We start from the raw sequence: 14,748 nt of genomic DNA, 5'->3' as shown, positions 1-14,748 counted from the left end.
ACATGCAATTGCGACTTTATGTCACGAATTGTGAAATATAAAGTCAGAATTATGTGCTAAAAACTTTTTTTCTCAGAATTGGACTTCATAACTCGCAATTGTGACTTTATATCTTACAATTCTGAGAAAAGAAGTCAGAATTGCGCAATTTTGACCTTAAAACACACAATTGCGACTTTATATCATGCAATTCTGACTTTACAACTTGCAATTCTGACTGTATTTCTCACAATTCTGACTTTATAACTTGCAATTCTGACTTTACAACTTGCAATTCTGACTGTATATCTCACAATTCTGACTTTATAACTCGCAATTCTAACTTTATAGCAATTGCGAGTTTATATCTCACAATTCTGAGAAAAAAAGTCAGAATCGCAAGTTTATATGTGAATCATAGTGAATATATTGGCAGGATATATTCATATCATAGTGAATATATAGGCAGATAAAGTGAACGAAGAGTCAAATGAACAATCCAATCACACTGTGGCTCATGTTAAATGAAGTGAAGAACGTACCAGTGTGAAGCTCTTGGGTGAAGCCGCCCACCTCTTCACAGTGGTCAGGGGCCACTCCTGCACCACCTCTTTGGTCTTCTCATCCACCCTCATCACTGACTCTTTGGTAATGCCCAGCAGACGCGGGACCAACTTATTCTTGCTTTTCATCTTCTCCTGTTGAAAAATAACACATGGCGTTTGTGTATTGTGTGGCAAGAACTGAAATATACAATGGGATGCTGATTGCTGACTTCATTTCGGTATTTATATGATTACTAAATTTGTTTTGCTGATTAATCATTTTGAAAGAAGTGTCGCACTGTTTGCGGTTTAGTGTCCTTATTTCAACTCCGTCCCTCAGCAGAATAACATATTGTTTAATCGCTACTAAATACATACTGCACTGGCTCTCTGGAATACTTAAATTAATTGGTCAATTGTGGCACATCCTAGTATATATTATTATATTATATAAAAACACTTTTAGCTAATGTTCTTTTAAAATTTACAGTCTTTCTGTTCAAGGAAAACAGGCGAAAAATACTGATGACTCATCCTGTACTACAGCGCTTTTTGCCCAATCAAATGCTGTGTACAATGAGAATGCCCCGCCCCCTGATACCACCTGCCTCCAATTTGCATGAGGCAAAAAATTTCTACAGTTGTGATCAACCTAAAACACTTTGGTTATTTAAAAACAAATGCAGCTCTTCGATATACCCTGCCAAAACTTCCTTTTTCAACAGGAAATACATCAACACAGTTAAAGGTGCCATCGAACGTTTTTTTCAAGATGTAATATAAGTCTAAGGTGTCCCCTGAATGTGTCTGTGAAGTTGCAGCTCAAAATACCCCATAGATTTTTTTTTATTAATTTTTTTAACTGCCTATTTTGGGGCATAATTCGAAATGCGCCGATTCAGGCTGCGACCCCTTTAATTGCTTGCGCTCTCCGCCCCCTCCCAAGCTCTCGACTCTATCATTACATTAACAAAGTTCACACAGCTAATATAACCCTCAAAATGGATCTTTACAAAGTGTTCGTCATGCAGCATGTCTAATCGAGTAATCGAGTATTTGGATGTTTACATTTGATTCTGAATGAGTTTGATAGTGCTCCGTGGCTAAAGCTAACATTACACACTATATAGCGATTTATGTGTGAAATCTGGTTTACGAAATCATACAGTCGCACTTTGATACCGAATTAGAGCAACAGAAAGAGGCTCACATAGTACTGTGGTCAATATTGGCCACAAAAAGCATGCACAAATGCATTTTCACAACATAGTACACCATCCAGGCATTTTTGACATACTAATTCAACATTCTATGATCTAGAGCATGCCAATCCTAATATTGCACATACTGACATCTACTAGACATCTTCTTAAAGCTAATGTGCCACTTGACCACAGCCTGGTGCTTTCTTCCATTTCCCTTTGCTTTCTCTTTCTCTCTCTCTCTCACATACACACACACACACACATGCACAAGGCCCAAAACAATTGCCTGCAAATGGCATCCTGCCAGAGGCCTCGGACCGCCACGCAAATACATAAAAAAACCCACTAAAAAAAAAACACTAAATGTTTAAATGACCTCTTGTGCCGAACATCTCAGGAGTATTGTTTTCACCTGAGGGACGAAAATAACAACCTCTGATAAGAGGGCATTATAAATAACAGCAAGACCCGCTGATATTGTTTATGGCCCTCATGCGCGATTGACCTCACTTTTCAAGGGTGAGGTTTATGCAATGTGGGTAAATATAGATTTTTTTTGGTAAATGTTCATTGTCTAATTGTCAGCGTCAGTCAGGGACGTTGCTTTTACTTATTCAAAGCAGTGCAAACTATTGTTAAGCCCTATTAATTTGAAACCCGGCACTTAGCAACACTCCACTGATGACCTGAAACTGATCCTCGAGTGAACGGCTTGTAAATCTTCCTCTGTGTGCCGTACAGATTAAAAATGCTTAATAGTCTTAAAAACACAAACAGAACTGGAATAAATGGAAACACATTCTAAGAACACTGTATATGGATAAACATACACAGGCTTATTTGCTTTACTCTAACAATTAATTACAAGGCTCTCTTGAATACTTGACTATGATTGGTTAATTGCAGAATCTCTCTCTCTCTCTATATATATATATATTATAAATGCGTCAATGACGTGACGGGTCATTTTTTTTGTCCAAAGGGCTTAATAATTATAAAAAAACAAAGATATGACATCCAAAGTATGTAACGTAGTACAACTAGATCTCTCTTTTATTAAATCCAAAAGGTTTTAATTATATTTTGCAACATATAAAGGTATATTAAGATTTTGAAGTGTCAAAAGGTCATTTGGTTTAACCGTCCAAAGGTCAATACAGCCATTTCATTTGTGATTAAAATATCTTAAAATGTAATAAATGTATATATTTTTTATTCTGCCATGATTTTATAACATCATATATCAACATAGTGCAAAATGGTATTAACATTATGTGTAGAAGTCGCTTTGTTTATTAGAAAGAATGTCTGGAAAAATGAATTTCATTGATGTCATTCGGAGTAACCAATATAAAGGGACCATTTTGGATCAAGTCATGTGGTCAATATCATGTGACAGGATGTGACATCATTCAGACACCTGCAAAGGACCACATGGTCATGATGCAAAGTAACTAACTCTCTTTTAACTATTTGAAAAATTCATGTTTTCACTTGCTCATACGCATGTCCCGAAACATCAGGTCATTCGGTACAACCGCTATAAAACATGGAAAATGTTGTAATATTTTAAAAACTTGTACTAAATATAAAATGTTTGATTGTCATTTAGCTAGCTAGCTAGATATCAGTCTGTTAGCATTGTTTGAAAATATTGTCATTCGGTATAACCAAAAGTGTCATTTGGTAAAACCGAAATTTTGGTTAAACCAAATGACTTTTCACATTTCTGTGATGGAAAAGCAGAAAATAAATATAAAACATTTTCATACAATAAATAAATAATTTATTATGATGGGTTACAATGATTCTATTTATTTAGATGATGATAATAGTAATTATTATGATTAATTTTCATATTTTACTATTAAAGATATGGGTCTACAATGCAACAAAAACATTTATGCAAAAATTATGAATAATATTTACAATGAAAGCATGATAAAAATTTCCATGACAATTTTACAGTTTTAAAGTGACCATATTAAAAAATATCAACCCTTAGATGTGAGTAATTGAAGAAAACAGTGTTTCCATACCGCTATTTAGCAGCATTTTACTTGCCTTGTGTGCTTACAGTCTGAATTGAATGTGATAAGAGAAAATGTGTTGCACAAAATAATAAAAGGATAATAAATCTTAATAACATCTTTCTGTTGTGTAATATTAACTGGCTACATGCACACACCATTTATCTGCATTTTAAGGCTTCAAACATGACTCATCCAATCAGAACTTTTTAATACTCACCTTCACCAGGAAAAACGACACTCCGTATGTGCGTAGGGACCTGGCAAGCTTCACATACTTCACTTTCACCTCAATCTCTGTCATCTCACCACAACTTTTGTGATCCTGGCGAGGAGATTAAATAAAAGTTGTGGGATTTGAACCAACAACCTTTTCCAAATTCCTGTCTCTGTTTTCACTCTTATAACTTAATATTTTATCAAGGTGGGCTTTCTAGGCAAAACAAATGAATTGTCAGAAAGCAGAAATCCTTTCTCAAGCTGAATAAATGCTGAACAGGCACTTTGCACAAATATGGCACATTAAGATGTTCCATTTATTTTTTAAAGCAATAGAGGAACAAATCGACAAAAACAAAAAACATTAATTTAACATGAAAAGCAGAACGTTTTAAACATGTTTGTATGTCACACTTTTTTATGCCAATGGTAATTAAAATAATTTAAAGTTATAATTGACTGAATTGATATTTTATACATTTTAGCAAAACAATTTGAATAAAAACAAATAACAATAATTTACAATAAGGATTTATTTGTTAACATTAGTTACCTATATTAGTCAACATGAACTAACAATGAACAATACTTGTACAGCATTTATTCCTGAACATTATTTTTTTTTTTTTAACTTACATTAACAAAGGTTAATAAATGATATACAAATGTATTGCTCATATTTGTTAATGCATTAACTAATGTTAACAAATGAGACCTTATTGTAAAGTGTTACCATTATCTACTATATTTTTAATTACCAAAAGCATATTTTGATTTATTGATTTGACTTCATTGTCCACTAATGTTGAAATTCTCCTTTGGCTTCTCATAAAAAACAAAAATTATACACATACACAATATATCAATATAAATGTTACAAGATGTATCCCATATGTTGCCTTATAACGCATGATTTCTCTCCCTATTAAAAACGAAACATTCCTTAAAATTGTGACGCTCAAAAATTGCATAATTTGGATCTTTTCTACAGCAGGGTGGGAATAATTCCATTAATACTGTATATTGTTGTGTTTATCATGTACAACGTTTGTTGTGTTCTGTCATCTCAAACATTCAACCCTGTTACCCAAGTTATTTAAACAAATAAATCAACCAACCAAACAATTTTTTTTATTGATAGAAAATTTATCAATAATTACAAACTAAGCTTTGATCCCAGACCTAAATTTAAGCTACATTTTCATTTTGTATAAAATCAAATGTTGATATTAACTTGATGTTAAAAATGAAGGGGGAAAAGACAAACAAGGGTAAAAACAAAACAAAAAACAAAGCAAAAAAACAAAACAAAACAAAACAAAACAAAACAAAACAAAACAAAACAAAACAAAACAGTATTTTGATTGTATTGAGATATGTTTCAAATAGGGGTGTCACGATATACCGTTATTGACAATTAATCATCAATAATGGTATATCGTTTAAAAAAAGAAATATCATTATCATGTTGGCGATAACAGTAATATTTAATATGAATAGTACATATATGATAATATGACATGTAAATAGCCTAATCCATTTTTTCAAGATTTCTATAGATACCTCAATATATCATTATTGTGAATTCTTTTGGCCATGATGATCGTGTAGTGAAAAATACGATATCGTAAAAGTTACAAATATTAGTAACAGGGTTGCAAAAATTCAAAATCTCACAAAAATGACCGTAAAATAAAGCCATTCATCTAATATTTATCCTGCAATCCATATTTTCTTGAAGGATAAGCACCTCCTTTCACTGACTATGTTTTGAAAATTTTAAAAACCCTTGATTTTTAATGCTTTCAGGCTGTTTTCTGTGTCTTATTCATAGACAGTTTCTAATAGTATGTTTTCCTGGAGTAAAGTCGACACAGGGTCACATACCTGAAAAATTCTCTTCTCCGCCCCCCTCTGTTTGATGTATTCTTTTGGTAGGAACTCCTTCAGGCTGCAAATACATTTCACATGTTTACGCTCATACTACACAAACATTTTCCCTCACAGCAGAACAAAACACATGAGGTCATCCTGGCAGGAATTACATCTTCATAACGAACGCCCACACCGATTCTTAAGGCTTCCAGACATCACAGAATTCTTGCAAATAATTGTCTGGTCTAAAATGTAATCAGATAACAACTGAGAGGGTGTGTGTTTTGTGTGTGTGTGTGTGTGTGTGTGTGTTACAGTGACGGTGTTGAATGGGCTGCATATGATACCGCAGCTACAAGGCATGTGGTCTTACTCTAAAAATCCTGGCTTGTGTTTGTGCTCCACGTGGGGACCGAATTGGATCTGAGCCTGAATTCCAGCGAACTCGCAGGCCTTATCAAAGGACACGGGGTGGGATCCGTTCAGAATGTCATCCCTGGCCTGAAACAGAGACAGGAAACAAGAGCAGATGTTACAGAATGTAATAAGAGTGCTAAAAAAGATGTTACAGAAGGTGTGCGCTGTATTCGCTAAATGTTCCAAAAATACAAAAAAGGAGACAAAAACATTTGAAGGGCCGTCAACATCTTTAATGAACATTTAGAGCTGTATGTCAATGTGTATCTATATTTGTATCTATATATCACCATGAAATCAAAATGGAAAACTCTTGTTTTTTAATGGAAAATTACAGTATTTATTATAATACACTGCGTTCCAAATTATTATGCAAGTGACATATCAGTAAGATTTCAGTACAATAAACATTCAGATTTTAGTAATGTTTGTTTGTTTATTTATCCATATCTTTTTAGATAACTGGTATCAATCTCAGACAAAATAATTTGCCAGATCTATGGAAACCCTACATTATTAAGCAAGTCACAGTTCTCATGCAATATGGGAGGAAGAAAGATCTTTCTGAAGATGTAAAGCATGAAATGGTGCATTGTGCAAAAGGCATGAAAACAACTAATATTGTTTGAAAACTGAATGCCGATTATTGAACTATCATAAGATTTGTGAGTGATCTAGAGCACAGCAGAACTCGGTCAGACAAAGGCTTATTAATGAAAGTTCCTGTCAAAAAAATTAATTTTAATAAAAGGGCAGCTATAAAAAAAGCCAGTGTTGAGCAGAAAACAGGTATTTGAAGCTGCTGGTGTCTCTGGAGTCTCAAGAAGCTCTCCATGCAGGCTGGCAGTTAAGATGCATTTTAGCCACTCCAAACCAAACCTCACAAAGAGAAACATTTACAATAGGTTTAGAAATACATTTTCAAACAGTTTTATTGCTGTGATGTTTTTTTGCAGCATGGGATAGTGCATAGTGCATTGTATTTCAGAAGGTACTATCCTCCTTTTTATACCATAGCTGAAAATGGCTCCACATATCTTGCAAAAGTAATTTAAATACCCTCCATCTCACTTCCCAATATTCCAGCCCAAATCATCACCCGCATTCTGAGTAATATTTGTCATTTAAAAAAAAGAGGTCTATAGGCTACTTTCTCGAAAACAACAAATAATATTACCCAGAATGAACTGTAATATACAGAATGCATTGTAATATACAGAAGTAATATACTGTAAAAACCATGCATTCTGGGTAATATTTGTTTAATATTTTTGAGAAAGCCTATAGGTTACTTTCTTGAAAACGACTAATAATATTACCCAGAATGCATTGTTTTTATGATATATTACTGTTTCAATGGAAAATGGTATTTTACGGTCTAAATTTGTTTAATTTTTTTGTTTGTTTGTTATTTTTTAGAGTGAATTCTCCATGGAAAAAGTCCCGCCCTACATTTATTCTTGCTACTGAAGCCGTTTCACTCAGACATACCTCACGATAGGGAAGAAAAGATGATCGCAATTTCCCTTTTAAAATTTTTTATTTATTAAGGGGATTGACTGGGGGGAAAAAAATCTGGGAAACCCTGTCATATGGAAAATTGTTTTGTGAAGATTCTTTAAAAATCCTCCTTTTGAGCTCTACAATAAAATAACAGCATACGAGTTTGGAATCATGTTATGTTTCAATAACAGTGTGGTGATGACAGTGAGTGCAGTCTAATATTACAGACGGCCTGCGGCCGCTATGAAAGCTGACAGCCCATCTGTTCAAGTGTCTCCTGATATACACCTGAGTATAGTTCAGTTTCAAAGCCGAAAGGTTTCGTCTTACAGAAAAATTTTAGTACCATACCTACACAGTCGCCAAGTGAGTATCTACAAAATAAGTGGCGTCTATTTGCAGAGCCAAATTTGTGAGTTTTCAATCAATCTGGATGAAGTAATTAAAAGCATACACACTTGTTTCTGAGAGTGTATACTTGGCCGAGATTTGAGTGTGAATGGGGAATGAGGTCATGGAAGTTTTACATCATCATAAACAAGTTCATGTGTGAGCGGCCCCGCCCTCAGGACATCAACCAATCATCCCACATCGCTCCCAGAAGACATCAACATGGTAACAGTAGCAGATACAGTCAGTGAGGGTTTATGGGAACACATCATGACATCCTCAGATATGACACGGTCACGCCCCCAGAGCAAAGCAGAGAAATCCCCTTCAGCTTGCCAAACACTCCTGAGTGCATACATGTATAATAGACTGTGTGTGAGAATGCGGTTATTCTGTTTCTCAAAGTATGTGGGTGTGTGTGGCACCGTGTCAGAGAATTTCACGGGGGCGTGTGTGTTTACTACAGAGGAAGAGAGAGACAGAGGGAGATTGAGGAAAGGGAGGAGAAGTGTTACTCTATGTGTGTGTCCTGACTCATGTGCACCCATTCACCAACATTAAAATGCCAAAAAAAAAAAAAATGCATCTATCACTTACAAAAAAGTACCATGGTATGCCGAAGCACTGTAGAGTACCATGTAAATACCAAGGTACATGAATATGGTTATAGTAGTATTATGGTGATACCAATTTTGGACATATACCATGGTGATACCATGTTTTTTGACTATGTATCAAGTTACCATGGAACTCTTTAAAGTACCATGCAAATATCATGTTTTTGGACATTAATACACTGCGTTCCAAATTATTATGCAATTGACATATCAGTAAGATTTCAGTACAATAAACATTCAGATTTTAGTTTTTCTAAGAAAATGTTTGTTTGTTTATTTATCCATGACTTTTTAGATAACTGGTATCAATCTCAGACAAAATAATTTGCCAGATCTATGGAAACCCTACTTAGAGGTTGTTCCACATTATTAAGCAAGTCACAGTTCTCATGCAATATGGGGAGGAAGAAAGATCTTTCTGAAGATGAAAAGCATGAAATGGTCCAATGTTGTGCAAAAGGCATGAAAACAACTAATATTGTGTGAAACTTAATGGAGATTATCGAATTATCATAAGATTTGTGAGTGATTTAGAGCACAGCAGAACTCGGTCAGATAAAGGCTTATTAATGAAAGTTCCTGTCAAAAAAATGTATTGTATTAAAAGGGCAGCTATAAAAAAAGCCAGTGTCGAGCAGCAAACAGGTATTTGAAGCTGCTGGTGTCTTTGGAGTCTTGAGAACCTCACCATGCAGGCTGGCAGTTGTGCGTAAAGATGCATTTTAGACACCACTAACCAAACCTCACAAAGAGAAACATTTACAGTGGGTGTAGAAATACATTTTCAAACAGTTTTATTGCTGTGGTGTTTTTTTGCAGCATGGGATAGTGCATAGTGCATTGTACAAATAGTGCATTGTATTATGCACTATCCTCCTTTTTATACTATTGCTGAAAATGGCCAGTTATGAACTCCGCATATCTTGCAAAAGTCATTTTAATATCCTCCATTTCACTTCCCAATAATCCAGCACAAATCATCACCCACCAGCTCCTTGCTGACGTCGCAGTCTTGTTGGAACGTGGTGGCCATTCACCAGCCATCCAGAAATCCATCCATTTAGACCATCCATTGTAGTACGGCATTAGTCAGTGAATAAAACTATTTAAAAATGAGTCTTCATGTATTTCTACACCCACTGTAAATGTTTCTCTTTGTGAGGTTTGGTTTGGAGTGGCTAAAGTGCATCTTTACACACAACTGCCAGCCTGCATGGTGAGGTTCTCAAGACTCCAAAGACACCAGGAGCTTCAAATACCTGTTTGCTGCTCAACACTGGCTTTTTTTATAGCTGCCCTTTTAATACAATTCATTTTTTTGGCAGGAACTTTCCTCAATTTGCCTTTATCTGACCGAGTTCTGCTTTGCTCTGAATCACTCACAAATCTTATGATAATTCGATAATCTCCATTAAGTTTCACACAATATTAATTGTTTTCATGCCTTTTGCACAACATTGCACCATTTCATGCTTTTCATCTTCAGAAAGATCTTTCTTCCTCCTCATATTGCATGAGAACTGTGACTTGCTTAATAATGTGGAACAACCTCTAAGTAGGGTTTCCATAGATCTGGCAAATTATTTTGTCTGAGATTGATACCAGTTATCTAAAAAGACATGGATAAATAAACGAACAAACATTTTCTTAGAAAAACTAAAATCTGAATGTTTATTGTACAGAAATCTTACTGATTTGTCTCTTGCATAATAATTTGGAACGCAGTGTAGATTATGATAATGGCATGATAAAGTACAATGTACATGGTAAACAAATATCAGTACTTTTGTATTTATAACAGTTTCTTGATTTTACATGTTTTTAGAAAAATACCATGTATGTTTTTTGACAAGGTACTGTGGGTAATGCTGTGTATTTTTGTCATTGAAAGCATGTCGTAATTTAATTTGGAAAAAATGTGGTTTTACAGATGCTAGAAATGTGGCTTTCAAATGAAAGATTGATATCAAAGAGCACACCTAGGTTCCTAACTGACGACGAAGACTTGACAGAGCAGCCATCAAGTGTTAGTATTCTAGGTTTTTATTTCTAGGTTTTTGTTTTGTTTTTTCGGAATTAAGTAGTAGGAAATTACTAGTCATCCAAATATTTATATCAACTATGCATTCTGTTAATTTTGTGAATTGGTATGTTTCGTCAGGGTGTGAAGTATTATAAAGCTGAGTAGCATCAGCGTAACAGTGAAAATAATGATATCTCCCAGGTGAAAAGCAACGGTCCTAGTACTGAGCCTTGAGGTACTCCATACTGAACTTGTGATTGATATGTCAAATCTTCATTTACTGCAACAAACTGATAACGGCATAAGTATGATTTAAAGGTGCATTATGTAGGATTTCTGTCCGCTAGAGGTCGCTAGAAGCCTATTCAAAACAAAGGCGTAGCTTGATGATGGCAAGTTTGAGAGCGGAATCATGTGGTCTTCACCTCAACGGACAGTGCAAAAGAATAGGGATTGGACTCAGGAAGAAATCATGTTCATGGATGCGATTATTAACGTTACTGTAGTATGAAGCAGAGCAGGACCGAGTGTTGTTGGAGCTGAACGAGGAGCTGGAGCGATTGCGAAACACACGCCTCACAAGCAGCTGAACTTTTATTATCCCACAGTCGCCGGTGGCGCTTCCGCTTTGCCGGTCATGAGTATGAGGTAACGCAGCTCTGTTTACTCATATTAGATACATTTGAGAGTGTTGAAAATGTTATAACGTTACTCTGTGCGTTTGCTCGGCAGCTGCTGTGAGACACTTGTTTGAGACACACTGCAGTATCATATCATATTAAATGCTGGATGGCTTGTGGCATGCAATTAAATGGCATGCAATTAATTTTAAAACGCATTGTATGATGGAGAAAATTCTGTATTACTGTTACTAAAAATAAAGCTGCATCTGATTATGCTATGTTAGCTACTTGACAAAATAGTGTTTTTCTCAGAGGCATGGTAAAGCATGGTACTCGCAAAACATCAAGAAAATTAGATTTAAACAATAAGACTAAACGCGTTGAGCTATATAACAATAATTCGTTTTCTGTCTATTTATAAATATATATAAAAACAGTTGCCCCTTGTCTATTAAAACATGTAATATATTAAAGCGTCTTTGGTGTTTCCATGGTTTCTACAAAATAAAACCAGAAACCGCGGCAGACCGAGCCTTGGTTAAAATTGCAATTTTCTCATGATTTACAAACAGTTGGAAACATTTGAGATATTCTAAGTACTCAAGTGAACAAAATATATAACACTGGCCTAGTGGTTTTTGGATATTTTACTGCAAAAATCTTACTTATTGCACCTTTAAACCATGCCAATGCAATTCCACTAATGCCAACATAATTTTCGAGTCTATTCACAAGAACTTTGTGATCGATAGTATCAAATGCAGCACTAAGATCCACTAACACTAATAGAGAGATACAACCAAGACCGGATGATAAAAGCAAATCATTTGTAACTCTAATTAGAGCAGTCTCAGTACTATTGTATGGTCTAAATCCTGACTGGAAATCCTTGCAGATACAATTTCTTTCTAAAAAGGAACATAGTTGTGAGGACAGTACTTCAGTATCATGGTATAACTATGTTATTTAACCAAATACTGCGATACCATGTGTTTTGAACAAATGTACTATACCAGGCTAATTCCATGGTTTTCTTAAAAAAATATCTTGTAGTACCATATACATACTATATACTATTCTAAAATGAATATGGTAACCACGGTTTTATCATGTTTCTGAACATGGTACTCTGGTAATACCATATTTTTTAGACATGCACCAAGGTTAAACATACATGGTCATACACAGATTTTTTTTTTCGTAAGCAAACGTAAAAGGGTATACGTGCTTATACATTATTTTATATCAGCTAACAATTGCAGGTGATGGAGTAAGTGCGTGTTTGTCAGCGGGCAGTTGCTCTGGACTCCTCAGGCAGACACACTAATGCATCTGCAGCGAGTCATGTGCTCCAGAGACTCGCCTGCTACAACAGCCTCATGGCCTCGAGGGAAAACATGCACTAGTGCAGAGCTCCTTGAGTGGACACATACATTTACACTAGACTCCTCTCACACACATTTACATACATAAACAAGTATGCATGAAAACCCGCTGGCCGTTTTGTGCCGTCCTTATGACTCAAACCAGAGAGAGAACGAAATATGTTTGGTTTGAATGTGTGACAACATCACATGTAAGACCATGTGCGAACTAAGAATGACGCAATAAAACATCACACAACAAATTTCATTTTATCAGTGTTAGAATGTTTTATCTGTAGTGTTTTGTGATAATTACTTTTATCGCATTAAACTATCAAAATTAATGTGTTATTTTTCACAGCCATATTATTTTCATGCATCAATGTTCGTTAGCTCCACCCACAATAAAATCGCATTGACCATATGTGAAATAAAGTGTTAACTAAATAAAGCAATAAATCCCAAGTACCATGTAATCCCAAAACACTAGCATAACCTCAGGAAGTGATTAGTCATTCATTTCGATACTTATTTTTATCGCATTAAACTACAATGGAATCTTATTGGTCCAAATACATAAACAACAAACATGTTTTGCGATTTTCGGCATATCACATTCAGACTACGCAATACTCAAAAAGCACCTAATTAGGACTTAATAAGTGTGAAACCTGTTTACGTGTTATTTTTCCCAGCCCTATTATTTTCATTGCGTCATGTTGGCGAGTGCCGCCCACAATGAAATCTCACTGGTCCAAATTCCTATATAGATGAATAAACATCAATTATGTTGTGATTATTTGTGGTTTTTGGCATTGCAATCTGGAAAAAGGGTAATTAGGAAGAGATGTGAGAGAAAAGTGATCCGTACTGCCCACGGGGAGGAAAAGGCAATCGACAAATCAGCAGCTGTGAAGATAAGCGCATTGCCTTTTAGGCTGACCAATAATTCATTCATAAGTGCAAAGGACTATTTCACTGCTTTCATAAAACTAAAAGGACAACATCTAAATGCTTAAATGACAGTGCGATAGTGGCTCTGAGAAAGTAATTAATTGTTAGAGCAGGTGGCAATGAAGAGGTTTTGGCAAACTGGTGCAATACAGTTAAACCAGCCAAAAAGACAGATAGAGGACAGACAGAATGTCAGTAAAAGAGAATAACAACAAGTCAATAAAAAAGATCATTATTGTTGAAATCAAACATAATTATCAATAATTATACAAGGTGTCAGGGTGAAGAACTTCCAGGTCAAGCTTTCACTAAAACTCACTAGCCAATGAGAAGCCCTGCCCACACAAGAGGACACATTATATTATATTATATTATATTATATTATATTATATTATATTATATTATATTATATTATATTATATTATATTATATTATATTATATTATATTATATTATATTATATTATATTATTCATAACCTGCCATGAAGGACAATAGCATTGCATGACAAAATTTTGGTTTCTTTTCGCCAAGTCATATTGGCTAGCTCCGCCCACAGTGAATTCTCATTGGTCAAAAACATCAAATATAATCTGATTGGCTGTGAACCTGACATATCTAGTTAGGATATCGTCTGAAATATCAAAAAGCGAGACAGAAATGATCTTTTACCTGTACGTAGAGGAGGTTGAGCTGGACTGGATCACGAGAATCTACATTCTGATCAGAATAGAAGAACTTCCTTCGTAGAAGTAGTATCTCGCTCTCCTCTACACCCTGCTCCCGAAACGTCCGACTGTGGTCCAGCCAGTTCACTGCATATGAAACATTTGGCATTGTTAGCATTAGCAACTTTTTCAATTATGTGTATTACCAACACAGTTCAAATCCAATAAGCATAATATGGGGGGGTTATGATACCAATTATTATGTCAGTAAAAGATTTGGACTGTGTAAAGTTTCTTTAAGCCTGTATAAGAATCTCTCAGTGTGTGTAAATCTGGCG

At 35.1% G+C, this 14,748-nt stretch overlaps 1 protein-coding gene across 2 annotated transcripts in view; it reads right to left on the bottom strand.

Annotated features, from left to right (window-relative positions):
* The window catches only part of tln2b (talin 2b), a 193,318-nt gene that overhangs the window by 90,435 nt on the left and 88,135 nt on the right, over nt 1–14,748 (bottom strand). For both annotated transcript variants that reach the window (XM_048157655.1, XM_048157656.1), the window contains exons 6-10: nt 14,415–14,557; nt 6,227–6,354; nt 5,866–5,929; nt 3,980–4,084; nt 522–677 (exon numbers count right to left, since the gene is read on the bottom strand). In XM_048157655.1, coding sequence (XP_048013612.1) covers nt 522–677; nt 3,980–4,084; nt 5,866–5,929; nt 6,227–6,354; nt 14,415–14,557 — 596 coding nt within the window. The remainder of the gene's footprint in view (nt 1–521; nt 678–3,979; nt 4,085–5,865; nt 5,930–6,226; nt 6,355–14,414; nt 14,558–14,748) is intronic.

Source organism: Megalobrama amblycephala, linkage group LG15 (assembly GCF_018812025.1).
Source record: "Megalobrama amblycephala isolate DHTTF-2021 linkage group LG15, ASM1881202v1, whole genome shotgun sequence".
Taxonomy (NCBI): domain Eukaryota; kingdom Metazoa; phylum Chordata; class Actinopteri; order Cypriniformes; family Xenocyprididae; genus Megalobrama; species Megalobrama amblycephala.
This window is presented reverse-complemented; position numbering and strand designations above follow the sequence as displayed.